Raw genomic sequence first — 15,459 nt, forward strand, 5'->3', positions numbered from 1 at the left:
TGTGTATTTTCACATGTGTTGAAGCCCCCAGCTTTCATTGTGGGGTTGGAGTTGTGCACTTACAGTGAACCTGGTTTTTAAACCATGGCACCAAAGAACTCTGACATCAGCAAGGTCAGAGTCAGCCGGTCCCTATGGGGACAGTGGCATGGAGGAGCCCAGCAACCAGTCAGCATGGGACACATACCTGGTGGGAAAGGAGTGACAGCCTGGAGCAATAGTGATGGTGGGCACGCTTCATAAAGTGTGTTACTGACCACGGTGTCTTACTTTTAACTACAAGAAATTCGACGATGCCAAACTTGCCGCTGCTGTCTCTGAAGTGGTCTCCCACACGCCAGCGCCTGTCACCCACACTGCAGTCCCGCCCTCTCACGCACAGGTTAGTTGCCCATCTTCCTGGGAAAAACACTCGAAAGAAGGAAAATAGGCAGCTGCTCTGAGCGACCGAGAGCAGCTATGGCCGTGAGGCGCTCGGACGCCTTCTGTCTCGGAAGGGCTCTGTTGGGCCGGCAGCGAGGGAGAGGGCACGGAGCTGTGCAGTGTCAGGCCAGCTGAGGGCTTCCTATCGTCGGTGCTTTTTTAAAAAGTGCAGTAACTTGAATTTTGTTTCCAATTGCCAGATTTGCAAAATGCTTTAGCCTCCCTGGTAATGCCCTTCTGTCTGTTCCTATGGAGAGGTGCTCTCACCACCCAGTGTCTAACCTCATGTTTATTTCATGGAATTGCTCAGTGTTTAAACTTCATAAAAACAAAAAAAGAAAAATGCTACCAACACCATGGGGCAGTGCTATTTGTCTCCCATGCACACCTAGGTCAAATTCAGGCACCTTCGGGCTAGTGAGACAAGTAGCTCAGCCTCAATGTTGTTTTGATTATTTACGTGTTCCGAGGTGAGGCCGCGGCGCCAAAGCTTTTCCAAACCCCCTTGATCAAATGCCAGTGTCCACGGTGCCAAGGGGTCCATTACCCACAGCTCATCAGAAGGTAGAGGCCTTCTGCAGCTCTGATCCCCGCCCTGGTGCTGGGTGGAGAGGAAGTGTCTGGGGCAGCTCCGCATTGCGTCCTGCCCTCTGGCTGCCGCAAATGCCCAAGGATCTTCATCTTGCTGCATCCTCCCCAGATGGTCTGGAAAAATATCCAGAGGCCCGGATAACACAGGCCGGAGCAGGGCCTTGGTCCTCTGAAATGGGAGCCAGGCATCCCAAGTGGCAGCTTCACCCACTGGCCCACAACACCTGCCTGCCCTGCCCTGCCCTGCCCTGCCCTGCCCTGCCCTGCCCTTGGCTTTTCATAAGTTGGCCTTAGGCATCCAATATTGTGTCCCTGAGCCCACTTTCTTCCCCTGAGAAACCGGTCTGGTTTACTCAGAGAGTGGTCACAGACGTGAGAGATTGCGTTACTCTGCAAAGCATCCAGAAAGCGGTGTACCAGATGAGGCAGAACCCAGCATGGCACCTCATCCCAGGCACACATGCCACACGTTTCTGAATTGAGCTCTGCATGGAGGTGGAGCACAGTGCTTCCTGTGCACTTTGTTGGACATGCACTCATTACTGGACAACATCGCTGGGTGTTCACTCCCAGCTCTCCGTCCTGGCTGATTGTCGCATGAGAGGCACGGGGTTGGTTCCTCAGCTTATGGTCCATCTGGGTCATCTCCAGGTTCACTTGCTAGGGGCCACAGTCCCTGATATGTGGGCCACTGGGATTCTCACCAAGAGGATGGGCTGGGCGGGCAGGGCTGCTGGCCCTCCAGCCCAGTCAGGTTGATGGCTGCTGTGCTGGCCACTTCTCCTCTACTTCTCTGACCCTGTCTGCCTCCTGCACCTCCCCACGTCTCTCCTCCAGGAAAGGGAGTCCCCTCCTGCAAAGACAGGGCTCCTGGCCTGAACTGCCAGTGGCTGAGGGAGAATTATTTGTCTTTCAGCCTAGTGACAAAGAACTTGACGATGCTTTGGACAAACTTTCTGACAGTCTTGGGCAAAGGCAGCCTGATCCAGATGAAAACAAACCAATAGAGGATAAAGTGAAGGTAGGAAAAAATAATTGAAGGTTTCTGCAGCATGTAAGCTCAGCACCCACAGAAGAGGGGGGACCACTCGGACTGAGTCCAGAGGCAGTGCCAGTTGGCTAGCCTGCCTCATGTCTCTGTTACATTCCTTTGTTGTCTCCTTGGGGACTTGTTTATGGCACAGATTGTGTTATGGGCAAATATCCTGTTGGCGAGACCAGACTTAGTTGTGATGAAGAAGCATAATTTTGCTTGCTGATTTTATACTTTCTTCCCACATGAACTTCCCCAGCTCTTATCTGGAGTGAGACCATCTGTGCATGACAAAGGCATACACATGCACGTGTGTGTACACCTGTGGTGGGTTGTCACATTCTGTACTTGCAGCAGTGTGAGCCACCTGCCTAGCAGGTGCTGAGCCCAGCCCCCCATGGGAGAACTTAGGGGCAGACACACAGAGGTGTGTGCAACACGCAAAGAGCTCATGCAGTATTGTACATGATACATGTAAGCACACATCCATCCTTTGCAATACACAATATGGAATTTGAGTCTGTCTGACTCTCAGCATGGAACCAGGAAATAGCTTTTGACCAGCAAGGTCAACATCCCAGTGGCAGCATGTCAGAAAGTCCTTAGATCTTGATTCAGTGATTGTCAAAGGAATACAGATGCTTACGTAACCCCTAGTTGAAAAATGACATTATAATGATGTAGAAACATAAGTCTGCACCCCACTGGGGCAGAGCAGGGGCCGTGAAACCTGAGATGGAGCCAGGCTGCCTGAGCTGGCTGTGGCTGCCTCATCTGCAGCCCATGGGGCCCGCACACACATTCACCAACTTGGCCACCATTCTGGCTCCACCTCCTGGGGTGGCAGGTGACTGTGCCAAATGGCTGCATCACTGATTGGGACACTGTGCCCGTAGTGGGGTGCCTGGCTTCCACAGCCACTTCCAGCTCCTGATTCCAGCTTCCCACTGATGTGCACACTGGGAGGCTCAAGGGGTTGGGTTCCTGCCCACTTCCCACCTGGAAGACCTGAGCCTCACTGTTCTGTTGGGTAGGAGTTAGTAGTCTGTCTCATAAAATTTTTAACAGTTATACTTGTAAACACTACCTCCTTAAATGCCAAGGTGCAGTGACCATGTTTTGTATTTGAAACGTGAAAATGTTTTAGAACATATTTTCCGCCTTTGGGTTTAATCTCCCAACATGATTCCTCAGGATAATTACATAATAATTCATTCCCATTTAAAATACAAATGCAGAATTCGTGCAAATGGCCTAATGCATACACATACAGGATTTCTTTTTTTTTCCCACCAACTCAAGTCTGTTGTCATCCATTTCATTTTTCTGAAGAAAAAGCAAACCCACCCTAGGTACTGAATGCTGCTTTTCAGAAGGGAGGAGGAAAGAGATGTTCACGATTTCCACTTGCTGTTTCCAGGAGAGAGCCAAAAAGGAGCACAGAGACAAGCTTGGGGAGAGAGATGACACCATCCCCCCCGAGTACAGACACCTGCTGGACCAAGGTGACAAGGTACACAAGGCCACTGCCCAGAGTGCTGGATTCGCAGTACTGCTCAAACGCAAACCTTTCTTGCTGTGAGGTGAAGGCATGCTCTCCGACAAGCAGGTACAACTGTGTCATGACTGCTCGCTCTGAGCAGGCCCTGCTGGTGAGGAGCAGGCTGTGTAGACGGCTGCCAGGATTGATTTGAGCGAATATTGTGTGCTGGTCACATGCTGGACCCTGTGGTCTAGGCAGAGTTGAACAGTGTTTAGCTACTCAGTAGTGCTGCAGAGTCATTCCTAGGGTGGTCGGAGATCCTCAGGAAGTTCATGGAAAATAGAACTAGAAGTTTAATTGACTGTGATGCCAAAGAATTTTTTTTAACCCATGCATCCATGTAGTGTTTCATGATATAGATTGCCTGAATAGAGTATTAAAAAGCAAGTTGCTATGCACAGAACAAAACAGGAGTGAGTGTTGGCATCATGCACAGGACAGTAAGGTCACACCAAGACCAGGGTCTTCCTCTCTCCTGCCCTGCTCCCACCAGGCAACACTCAAGACAGGCAAAGCCACATCCCACACTGGGAGATGAGCAGGGTCTGTCAGCCAGCAGCCTTTAGTGTCTAACGTGGAAGGCAGCTTTGTGTTCGCCCAGGCTGACTCACTCACCCTGGTCCTCAGCTCAGTGAAGTCCACATGAACTTCAGCTGTGTTTGTGCTGACTTGGCTGGTGGGGAAGAGAACCCCTGGTGTAGACAGCGCTGAGGCTGCCTGGTACAAGAGCCAGCTCCCCGGCAGCTCTTCTGCACCCCGCAGCATCCGCTCACTCTGAGGGCAGCTCCGTTGGCAGCAGTTTGGCCTCATCCCACCTTGGGAAATGCACACAACAGTGTCCTTGCCCTGGAGGACAGCAAGATCCCATGTAAGTTTGTTGTGTTTGTGAGCTAATCTGAAAAGAATCTCATATCCTCTCAGAGGGCGAGATGCTGTCGGCAGTCAGAGGAGGTACTTGTGCTAACATTTGAAGTAGAATTGTAAAACAAAGCTTTCTCATCCCAGACTCTTGGGTTCTCCCAGGTGCTTCTGAATGGTTTCTAAGGGCAATGAAGCACAACTGGTTGAGTAACAGCAGAGACCGGGGTTCATTACTTACTGTTTATCTATACTCCATCTTAGCCAAATCAAGCCACTGGGTCACAGCTCCTGTAAGGACTCGCTGCACAAAATAAACTTGCACAAAGATCTCCTTGTAACCCAGAATCTGCCTTGTTTTTAAGGACAAACCGGAGAAGCCAACCTCAAAGAAATCAAAGGAAATGAAGGTAAATGCCACGGGAGCCTGTTTCCATGACAGTTTTTAGTTCTAGTAGTAGCTGTCCTCCGTCATCCGCATTCCAGAAAAGCCATCTCTGGTGGCATGCCAGCCCTGTGCTTCATGACGTGCCAAGGCACACATGTCAGTGTGGGAGACTTACCTCCCAGCTTGCTCAAAATCCCGGTGAGGTAGCAGGACTACCATCTGGGGGAACAACTTGAGGCCCAAAGGATCACTGAACAGCCTCCATCAAGGCAGAGAGGGACAGCGTGGGGTGCCTGTTTGAGAACCCCCCATTCTACATCCGAGTGCTGGGCTTCTAGCCTGGGCTGCCCTCTCCATCCCAGCTTCCTGGCCTTGCTCACTCTGACAGCGGGTGATGCTCAGGAACCCGGATCCCTGTCACCCATGTGGGAGACCCAGATTGCATTCCCTGCTCCTGGCTTTGGCACAAAACAGTCCTGGCTGTTTTGTGGCATTTAGGGAGTGAACCAGAAAAAGCCTTTTTCTTTCTCTGTGCCTTTCAAATAAAACATAAGACTAGAAGAAAATCAAATGGTCAGGATTCTTTAATGCCTTTATAAATTTTATTTGAATGGCAAAATAATAGGGAGAGAGGAGAGATGATCTTCCATCTGCTGATTCACTCCCCAGATGGCCACGACAGCCAGGGCTGGGCTGGGCTGGGCTGGGCTGGGCAAAAGTCAGAAAGCAGGAAATCCACCCAGGTCTCCCAGGTGGCTGGCAGGGCCCAGGACTTGGGCTGTCTGCTGCTGCCTTCCCAGACAGAGAAGCAGAGAGCTGGAGTGCAAGCAGAGTAGCCTCAGAAGCTGGAACTGCCGAAACTGGAACTGTGTCAGCCCCTTATTGCCTGTGTTATGATACATTGTTAGAAGAGCAACCTTTTTTTTTTTCTTAATGATATGTTTTTTATGCACACCTGCCCCACGGGGTGCTTTGCCTGGACCCGTTCCCTGACAACGGGTCTGTTACTATCCCAGAAGCCTGCAGGTGAACAGGACCCCATTGATGCCCTCTCCTCAGACCTGGACAGCTGCCCTTCAGCCACAGAGACCTCACAGGACGCCAAGAAGGTACGATGCTTTTGTTCATCTCCACTCTGAAATATCCATGTGTGCGCACATGTGTCTGCGTGTGGTCTTACCTGAGATGTAGAACACACTGTAAAATGCCACAGAGAACTTGGAAATAGACAAAAGGAAAAATACCTCTGATTTCATTACCCCACTTTCTTCTCTATTTCCTTTATCCTGTTCTCTGTGCATGTGTTGCAGAATTACACATTCAGACCATTGGTTATTGAAGTGGCTTCGAGTTGTTCGTGCCTGTGGCTGTATAATGTCCACAGCCATCATTTTCTATCGCCACTTTATAATGTAGCATGACTTCGGTGGTACATTATGTCATTGGTGCTCATGATCCTTAATGTTTACGTACCTCTATTTATTTGAAATGGAGAGATCACTCTTTGATGGTCTGCAGCAGCCAGAGCTAGACCAGACTGAAGCCAGGAGTCTCCCACTGAGGTAGTAGGAGCCATCATCTTGGTCCTGAGCCATCATCTGCCACTTCCCGGCATGTGCCTTAGCAGGAAGCTGGATTTGGAAGTGGAGCAGCCAGGTCTGTATCCCAGGCACTCACATATGGAAGGCCGGTGTCCCAGGCAGCCTGTCAGCCCGTGCTGCAGTGCCTGCCCTCTGTTCATTTAGAACGAGAGCCATGGGACAGGCATTTAATGGTTAAGGTGCCAGTGAAAATGCTGCATCCCAAGTCATATCTGAGTTGACTCCTGGCTCTGGCTTCTATGGCTTCCTGCTAATGCCAGCCATGGGAGGCTGCAGCGGAAGCTCAGAGCTGTCTTCCTGCCTCCCAACTGGGAGAGCAGGGTTTAGTTCTGGCCCCCATGGCACAGTTATATGATGAATACTTTAACTACTATTTAGTTAATAACCAGTAGTAAATTCTAGTCTTCACATTGAACATTAAATCTCTCAACTTGTTTTGAATACTTTGCTCCCCACTTATCTCCACCCCCTCCCATGTTATTCTGTCAGAAGTCTTTAAATGTGTGCGTGTATTCATTCCACATGAGATTATGCTCTTGAAATAAACCAGACATGGACAAGTATTGATTGCATAAAGAACAGGATTTTATTTGTATGCATTTATTTTATTTGAATAGTAGAAACAGATTAACAGTATTAATATCTGCTGGTTTACTCCCCACTGTCCAGGGACTGAGGCTGGGCTATGCCCAAGCCTGGAGCCAGGAGCTCACTGCAGGCCTCCTCCAGGGAGTGGCAGGACTCAGACCACTGTGGTCAGCAGCTGCCACATCTTAGGGCAGCAAGTGCAGGAAGCTGCAATTGGGAGTAGAGCCAGGACTCGAATGCACACTCCAGGTCCTGGTGCCATTCCCATTGCTTTCCCCAGCATTCCTCCCCTGCAGGATCTTCATCCATTCATGTACTGATGGATGCAGGTTATGTTTGTGGAGACTTCTCTTTGAGTGTATACCCAGGAGGGATTGATGGACCGTGTGATGGGTTCTATCTGTAATTTTGTTAGGAACCTCCTTAATGTAACAGTAAGAGGTCTCTCTTCTCCACACTCTTCCCCTCGTGTTATTTCTGATCACTGACAAGTTCTGAATGAGCAAAGTAAGGGCTGCATGAGCCACGTACCATGCAAGTGGGCAGAGCCCAGATATCTTCCTTCGTCCTTGTCTGTCACCTCCTGTCTTAAGTTTAGTATCTGTGGGCTACCAGAAGCACTCATCTGCCACCCAGCTTGCTAACTTCCCATCCTTCACTGTAGGATAAGAGCAAGAAGACAGCGTCTAGTAACAAAGCGGCCAAACATGCAGACAAAGCAAAGGATTCCACAAAGGTGAGCCCAGTTTATCCTGCTATTTAATTAGTGTATCTAGATATCACTAATTCAACTCCACCCTACATACACTGTATATCTTAAAAGTTACTGGAAAATGCAGTTGCTCCAAACTATGTGGATTTTAAAGATTTGAAGCAACCCAATCTTAAGTTCATTTCCCATGGACTTTTAATAACTAGCACTTTAAAAATATGAGTGTTCTTAACCCGATTTAAGGTGCCTGTTTGCTGCCCTTGCTAAAATACCACCCAAGGATGACGTTTAGATAAAAAGGTGATCTCTGGAGTTGGGAGGTAAAGGGACTATGGAAAAAGTTTTTGATTTGTTCTAGAAGGCAGAACTAAGCATAAGGGAGCTATAGGCTCCATTTCTGCGCTTCCTACTGCAGTCAGGAGCAGAAATTGATTACATTCCTTCCAGAATGTGCCATTCCAATGGTTGTTACGATGACTCCCTAACCGTGGTGAAAAATATGCAGTTCTAGAATTTGAGGGAAAACGTGTAGTGCTCCTGTGGTACTGAAGCAGGATTCGTAGGCAAGGAGGTTATAAGTTATAAGCAAAATGCAAGGACTCAATTTGTGGGAGAAGTCCGTATTTTCCTGAGAGAAAGCTAGAAAGGAGCATTCTTGCTGCCACCGACACCGTGTTCTGATGATGCCCGTTGACCCTTAATCCAGAAAAGGACTCACTAACGGCTGCACTTTCCCTTTCAGACGACAGAGGAAACCTCTAAGCCAAAAAAGAATGAAAAAACTACGAGTTAAAAGTTTACATGGTTTGGTAAGTTCGGTGTTACATGTTTTAAGCGAAAAACACCTTACCTTGTGTGTTCCAAAGTCAGAGAAATAGGAGTCTGCCTCCTGTGCCATGCTCTGCTGTACATGCAGTGCACACTACGAATTCTGAAGTTGTCATTCTAGAAGGTACCCTGCATTGGCATGATTGATCTATTGCAATATTTAGAGGCATCAGTCTTAATATGCTGGTCCCAATATTGGGACCAGCATATTAAGTTAAACCTCTGCCTAGGAGAGCAGCACAGGATGGTTCAAGTGCTTTTCTAAAGTGAGGTAACTGCCTGGTTCTTGAGGCAAATCTCAGATGAAATACTCCATCTATTGGATTGCTACAGTTACTATACATTAGAATCAAGCCATGGTACTCGACAAGCTAACAAGGTGGTTGGTCACTCCTTGCTTCATGGGATACCGGGAGGAAGCTTCTGGCTCCCAGAGCTTTGGACTGTCACCATTTGGGGAGTGAGGCAGTGGACAGAGGACTTCTGCCTCTCCTTGAAACTGCCTTTCAAATAAAGTTAAGTTTTTTTAAGTTAGGCCCCCATAAGGCTAGTTAAACCTTTGAAATCCAGATCATGGGTTACATGTTAGTGGGTTAAAGCAAATGAAGGGCTTTTCAAGTCTTTAAGATACAATCTAGGGGACACTGGAGCGGGGGAGAAGTATGGGGAGCAAAGGCAAGGATTGACTACTTGTATCCTAATTTAAGAAAGTGCCCTGTTTGGTTTTAATTTATGGTGACTCAAGAGATCCAACAGATGGAGTGAGATCTGAAGAACCAGGCATTTATCTTACTTTTTCAGAGAAGGTGTTTCCCAAGACAGAATAGGGAATTGTTTTTCTGCCAAGAGTCATTTGGCAATTTCTAGCATCATTCATTCTAGCACACAATCATTAACCTAAAGATTAGCCTGCTATAAATGTATTGAATTTTAGGTCACACCTGTGGTTACCTTGGCAGGGCCAAACAAAATGATTTCACAAACATTATGCGACCTTCAGACCAGCTCTGAGTCATAAACCACACAACCACTACCGACCAGAGCCTAGAAGACATCAAAATGCAGGTTACATCGGGTTAGGCTCTTTCCTACAAAGGGAGAAGCACACTGGTTAGAACTGCTAAGATCTTAAGAGTTTAACATTGTATTAATCAATAGAAATTTCTTGTTGCCACAGTGCTTTGTTAAATAGCCTATTTACTATTCCTGCAACAAGAAAGTTACATTGCTCACTGCATTTTTGTTTTTTCCAGGCACCTCAAATCTTCAACTGGTGGATGGTGACTTTTGAAGAATAAAGGCTTTTGCAACAGAAACGTTTTTCTGGGTAGCTTCTCAACAGTGGTATTGAGCCTCGTCATCCTATGCATTGGTTTGTTGCGCATTTCCGGACGGGAAAAGGAACTTGATTCCCTGCGTAGCTGTACTGGGTACTGACACTTGTTGAACGTTGTTAGATAGCCTTTAGTTGTGACAGAAAGGAAGCTTCATATTTTTAAGTATTGGATAAGCAATGCCAAAAAAACTTGCAAACTTTTGCACATTCTACACCCAGTGCCTATAAATCTCATTAGCATTTTCCATTTGCACTTTTTTTTAGCATTTGCACAACAATGTTTTTAACAGTCTTCCATGTTCTGCTATTGGGATTCTTGAACTGCAATAGCTATTTTTTGGGGGGTTAATGTACAGTAGTCTGGGCTCTGATCTCCTCTTGGGGGACTGACATATAAGCTGGACAAAACCAGAGGCACCACACTCCTTTGCATTTGATCTCTGCCTTGCCTGGACTGCACCAGTTAGTGTACAAAGTGAGACTTTGTCATCAGGAAAGGGCAAAAATGCAGGCTTTGGAATTACCCCACACCAGAGCGAACTCAGACTCCTGCCATGGCACCGCAGGGTAGCCACTGCCCTGGTTGTCTCTGCACTGTCTAGCATTGGACTTCAGGAGTTCCCTTTACCTAATGCAACCTGCACCTTGAAAGACACATACCTGAAGGACATCTGCTTTCCTGACCCACCGACGTAAGAACCGGGTACTGATATCCTATGAACGTCGAGAGTTTAAGATCTTAGCATTGCACTGATGTCATTGCTGTCTATCTTCAGGTGCTGAGCGTAGGCAGCGATGTCCCGATACGAGCTGGAATTGACAGCTCAGCCTGTCTTGGCTTGAAGCTCTTGTAAAACGACATTTCGTAAAGTTAGTACCAGCCAATTCTTAGAGGACACAGAGCAAGGTACTGCTTGTATGTATCAAATAGACTCCTGAAAAATCAAGCGGCTCTGGAATTTCAAACTCTGCCTTCTTAGTGTCTTAAATGGGACAAAGCATAAGAAACTTTCCTCAAAGATTTTACAATGTGCCTTTCTCCCATTTGGACAGATGTTTTAAGAAACAACTTGACATTGACAGGTGGGTTTACAAGGGTCTGGATGCAGAATTACCAGTTTCCACAAATCCAGTGACTTATGGACACCTGTGAATAATTTATGGGAGGCATTGAATCAGTCTTTTTATTAGAAGTATCTCCAAGGTGTTACCAGATCAAATCACTCCCTTTTTACCCAGACAGTAATTACAAGTTACCCGTTAGGAGCAAACAACATTGAGATCACCAAAAAGGGCTTCAGCAGTGTTGTGGCAATGTTTTCTCTCAAAAAAGGTTTCTTGAATGACCAAAAATATTCCCATGTTTCATCAAAATATAAATTACTATTAAAGTATTTTAATAGTGAAGTCTTGATTGTGTTTTTAAGTTATTCCCCACTGTGGGGGGTGGAAATTGTCTGATTTCTGCATTTTTCCTCAAACCATGCAGTATTCCTAAAAATGAAACTGGAATAGTTACAAGAAAGTTACATATTTCATAGTGACTTGCCATAGAATTAAACTTCCTATAGGAAGACTGTAGTACTCAAGATCATACTGTCTTCCTTTAGGCCAAATATTTTTAGTTTGGTAATTATTTACTGGTAACAAGCTATTTAGGAACTGTAAGTAAGGAGCAGAGAGAAAACATCACCTCTAAGGATATGCAGCTCTCCATACAGCCTCAAACAAAAGGCTGTTCGCCTCAACCTGCCTTCTCAGAGGCTACTCACCTGGGCGCCCAGGGACCCTGGGTTATGAGGAAGCATAACCAATGAGAATCATCCGAGGGGTTTTTAATTTTCCTAAACCAAAGGTGCAGGCAGAGCATAGAGAAACCAACATACACGCTGCACCATTAAGAGGTAGGCTTCCACCGCAGGCCTTGGTACGGAAGGGGAAGGAGCCAAGGCCTTCGATGCAGACAGCCACCTGTGAGACCAGGGAATTCACCACCCCCCCCCATTCCTGCCTCCAATCCAGCCCCAAGCCCCTGCGGCTGCCCCCTGACCAGAATCCAGAGGGCCCTAACCCTGGCTTGGAGCCCAGCTGAGGGGGTGGCCGTCAGCACAGCAGGGGTGGCCTCAGCCAGGATCCAAGTGAGTGGGCATTCAGTCTTCACAGTATCAGGAGTCCTCCCAGGAGTGGGAGGGGATGGATTGTGGATGACTGAGGCCTGGAAGAGAAGGGTGTGTATGCTGGAAGGCTTAAGCATAACACAAAAGAAAGGGACACACACGGAGTTTGGAGACTCACTACCTCTACACTGCAGGCAACACCTGTGTATGAAATCCGGGGGCAGAAAAGCACATTGAGAAACCCAGCAGCCAAAGCTTTTCTAGGAATGGCCGGACCAATGAGTTGGAGGGAAGAGTGTACAGCCTGTGCGGGCATTTGAAAGCGGCCGCATGCGCAGAGCTCTGGGGCCTGTGGAATGCAGCATCCTGGCGAGGCAGGGAGTTACTGGAGTTCCAGCTTCTCGTTCTGCAGCCACGCTCTGATTTTATCAAAGTTCTTGTCCATCCAGCGTATGTTCTCCTCAATGGTCTCAATTGTTTGTTGGACACAACGGAGCTGAGAGCCATTTTCTTTCAAAGAGCTGAAGAATCCTTGTACCTAGGGAGGACAAAAGAAAGATGTTTCCAAAGGGAGGATTCTGTTAAGCAAGCATAACCTCAAGCTAGGCAAAAGCAAACAAGCCAAAGCTCCAGTTTTTGCCCAGGCAGCGGAGCAGCAGCCCAGCATCTGTCGTCCTGATGGACATGCCAGCGGGCACTCTGAGATGAGCTCACGCCTCACGATGGCAGCATTGCCCTTTCTCTGCAGCTGTTTTCGGCTGCCAGGCTCGAGGACTGCACTGTTGACACTGGTCCAGTTCAGGCTTAACAGTGTCCTGTTCTGTACACAGATGTAAACTTAGCTTTTACAAAGGTCTCAACAGCAGTGCAGGATGTGCTCGTGGCCAAATAGTTTCACAGGCCCAGCTCTGCAGTTAGGCCTTCTCGGCAAGTTAGGGTGGCACCATCCCAAACCTTACCAGCTTCTTACCTTATTTCACCATTCACATATCCCTCCCTCAAAATGCATCCTGCTTAAAGCACCCTGTGGTATGAGAGGCCAGAGACCCAAGGCCAGAGACTCCCCCTGACCGTCCCCTGAAATATCTACCCTTGTCTCACCTCTGGGGCCCTGCATCCCTTTTGCATCGATAAAGGCTTGAACAGCACACTACCTGGTTTACCTTAAAGGCCTCTGATGCTTTGCCCATAAATTTCACCATTTTAATCCATCAATTTGATTGCTGTAGTGAGACGTATAGGCCAAGAGCTAGTTTTTATTTATTCCGCTGCATAGATTCCAGACAGCAGAATGCTGAACAATTCATGCTAGAATCTCACGTGATAAACTAGGGTAGGGGCAAGAATAAGCAGATCAGCTTACCATTTTAGATCATGGAGATGTACAGCTTTCCAATGAACTGGCAAACTAGAGAACATCCGTCTACTCTCCAACTGTCCCCAGTCCTTAGAGCTCCAGCTCCACCCTCAGTCCATTAAGTTGCAACGGGCGCTGCTTCCACAATCACACCGCAGTGATCACTCAAGTTGAATTCATCCTCAAGGAACCCAGCACGACAGCACTGCTGAAAACAGCACCTGCCAGACCTGACACCCCGATCCAAACCCTCTCCTGCCTTGGAAATGCCATGACCTCCCCCACAGCCGATCCTGCCTCCCTGAGGACACTTGCTGAGCAAACAGCAATGCCATAACCAAGGGGGAGGAGGAACAAGCTCCTCCCACCATTCAGACCTTGAGCAAAGGATCTGAACTTGCAGGGGTTCAGGCACCCCATTTGGTGAAGCTGGGGGCACAAGACAGACAGGATAGAAGTGCAGGGCCCCTTCAACCCATCCCATGTCAGGGGTTCAGCCCCATCCCTTGGTCCTCCAGGTTGATCCAATGCAGCACTGATTCAATCCGCCCTCCCACGTGCTGCACAGCACTGGGGCAGGCTGGCACAACTCTGCCTCTAGGACTTAGAGCTGCCACGGGGAGGAACGTAAAGAGTATGATTCACTGCCACAAGGCAGGTGGCTAGGAGGAGGATGGAGCCTGGAGAAGGGGTGGCCTACATTAGGAGGGGGCCTCTGCAGGATACCAAAAACCTTTGCAGAGAAAGGTCAGCTGGGTAGATGGGTGACCAAGTGCGGGGCTGAAGCACAGGAATGCAGTTGAACCACAGAGCCTGTAGGGGCCAGTGGGAGGGAGTGGTGAGGGTTACAGCTGTCAGCATCACTGTGGATGTGTGGGAAGAAGACTGGAAGGTCCTCCAAGAGCAGGAGGCAGAGTCAAGAATGGACCAGTCACTGGCTGATCCAGACTCTGAATGTGGAAGACATCTTGCTATTAGCAGGAGAGCAGAAGGGAGGGGAGATGAGGCATGGGAAAGGCCTGGCCTAGGTAAAAAGGGAGGGCGGGTGCTTCGAGATGGTGATGTGGGGGAGTCATCGAGATGCACGCCACCATGAGGGCAGGATAGCCAGGCGACAAAAACAAGGAGCTAGGGTACTTGGCCAGGACACCTCAGGCTCATCCATCTCCTGCCTTTGCTTCTGCACCTGATGGTCCTTCTCCACCCATTATTCTCCTACTCAGAGGGGAACCTTTTTCCTGCCAAGAACCATTTGGGTATATACACCTTAATTTGTGAGCTATGCACATTTTCACCTTAAAAGTTAGCCTGCTTGGGACCATTGTTAAGGCGTAACAGGTAAAGACTTCTTACATTACGCATCACATTGGTACCGTTAAACCTGGTGGTTCCAATTTCCAATCAGCTTTGCTAAAGGCTGAGAAGAGCGCGGGAGGACTAGCTGGTATATGGTCATCAGAATGGAGAACATTGACGTCCTGGCTCCTTCCTTTGGCCTGGCCCAGCCTCCGCTCTGGCAGCTATTTTTGGAGTAAACCAGCAGATGAAAGATCTCTCTTTTCAAATCTTTAAAAGAATTAGCCATCCCTATGAAAATTCTAAAACATTAAAGAAAGAACATAACAAAACTTGTCATGTTTGTGAATTGGTGGACTGGTAGAATATAAAAGTGTTCATACTACCAAAGTAATTTACATATTCAATATGATCCCAGTCAAAATGTCTGACATTCTTCTCAGATCTGAAAACAGTGATGCTAAAATTCAGATGGAAACACAAGAGACCCAGATAGCTAAAGCAGTCATACACAACAAAAAGCTGGATGTACAACAGACTTTAATATGTACTACAAGGCAAAAGCAATCAAAACAACCTGGTACTAGCACAAAACAGATCTGAAGATCAATGGAACAGAAATCTCAGAAATGAACCCACACAGCAAACCAAAATCAATCCAGGCAGAAATGACTGTTGTTGCAAGAAATTTTAATCTGAGTACAGAAGAAACAAGACTATCTCACCCTTAAATAAAAGACTTTAAATGGATTAAGGTTCTAAATCTGCAACCTGCTATCAAGCTACCA

General features: G+C 47.7%; 2 protein-coding genes across 9 annotated transcripts in view; one reads left to right on the forward strand and one right to left on the reverse strand.

Moving 5' to 3' along the window:
- CAST (calpastatin) overlaps positions 1–10,960 on the forward strand; it is an 83,088-nt gene extending 72,128 nt beyond the window's left edge. For all 5 annotated transcript variants that reach the window (XM_040986077.1, XM_040986078.1, XM_040986079.1 and 2 more), the window contains 8 exons: positions 284–382; positions 1,931–2,035; positions 3,468–3,560; positions 4,814–4,858; positions 5,853–5,945; positions 7,690–7,761; positions 8,480–8,546; positions 9,819–10,960. In XM_040986077.1, coding sequence (XP_040842011.1) covers positions 284–382; positions 1,931–2,035; positions 3,468–3,560; positions 4,814–4,858; positions 5,853–5,945; positions 7,690–7,761; positions 8,480–8,530 — 558 coding nt within the window. In that variant the 3' untranslated portion in view covers positions 8,531–8,546; positions 9,819–10,960. The remainder of the gene's footprint in view (positions 1–283; positions 383–1,930; positions 2,036–3,467; positions 3,561–4,813; positions 4,859–5,852; positions 5,946–7,689; positions 7,762–8,479; positions 8,547–9,818) is intronic.
- Positions 10,961–11,055: 95 nt separating this feature from the next.
- Positions 11,056–15,459, reverse strand: part of LOC121160338 (endoplasmic reticulum aminopeptidase 1) — a 38,635-nt gene continuing 34,231 nt past the window's right edge. For 3 of the 4 annotated variants that reach the window (XM_040986075.1, XM_040986074.1, XM_040986072.1), the window contains one exon: positions 11,056–12,556. In XM_040986075.1, coding sequence (XP_040842009.1) covers positions 12,401–12,556 — 156 coding nt within the window. In that variant the 3' untranslated portion in view covers positions 11,056–12,400. Of the gene's footprint in view, positions 12,557–15,091; positions 15,117–15,459 lie in introns of those variants that run through there. The other variant, XM_040986076.1, reaches the window with a different exon arrangement.

This window comes from Ochotona curzoniae, unplaced genomic scaffold (assembly GCF_017591425.1).
Source record: "Ochotona curzoniae isolate NIBS_2020 unplaced genomic scaffold, NIBS_Ocur_1.0 contig_4501, whole genome shotgun sequence".
Lineage (NCBI taxonomy): Eukaryota > Metazoa > Chordata > Mammalia > Lagomorpha > Ochotonidae > Ochotona > Ochotona curzoniae.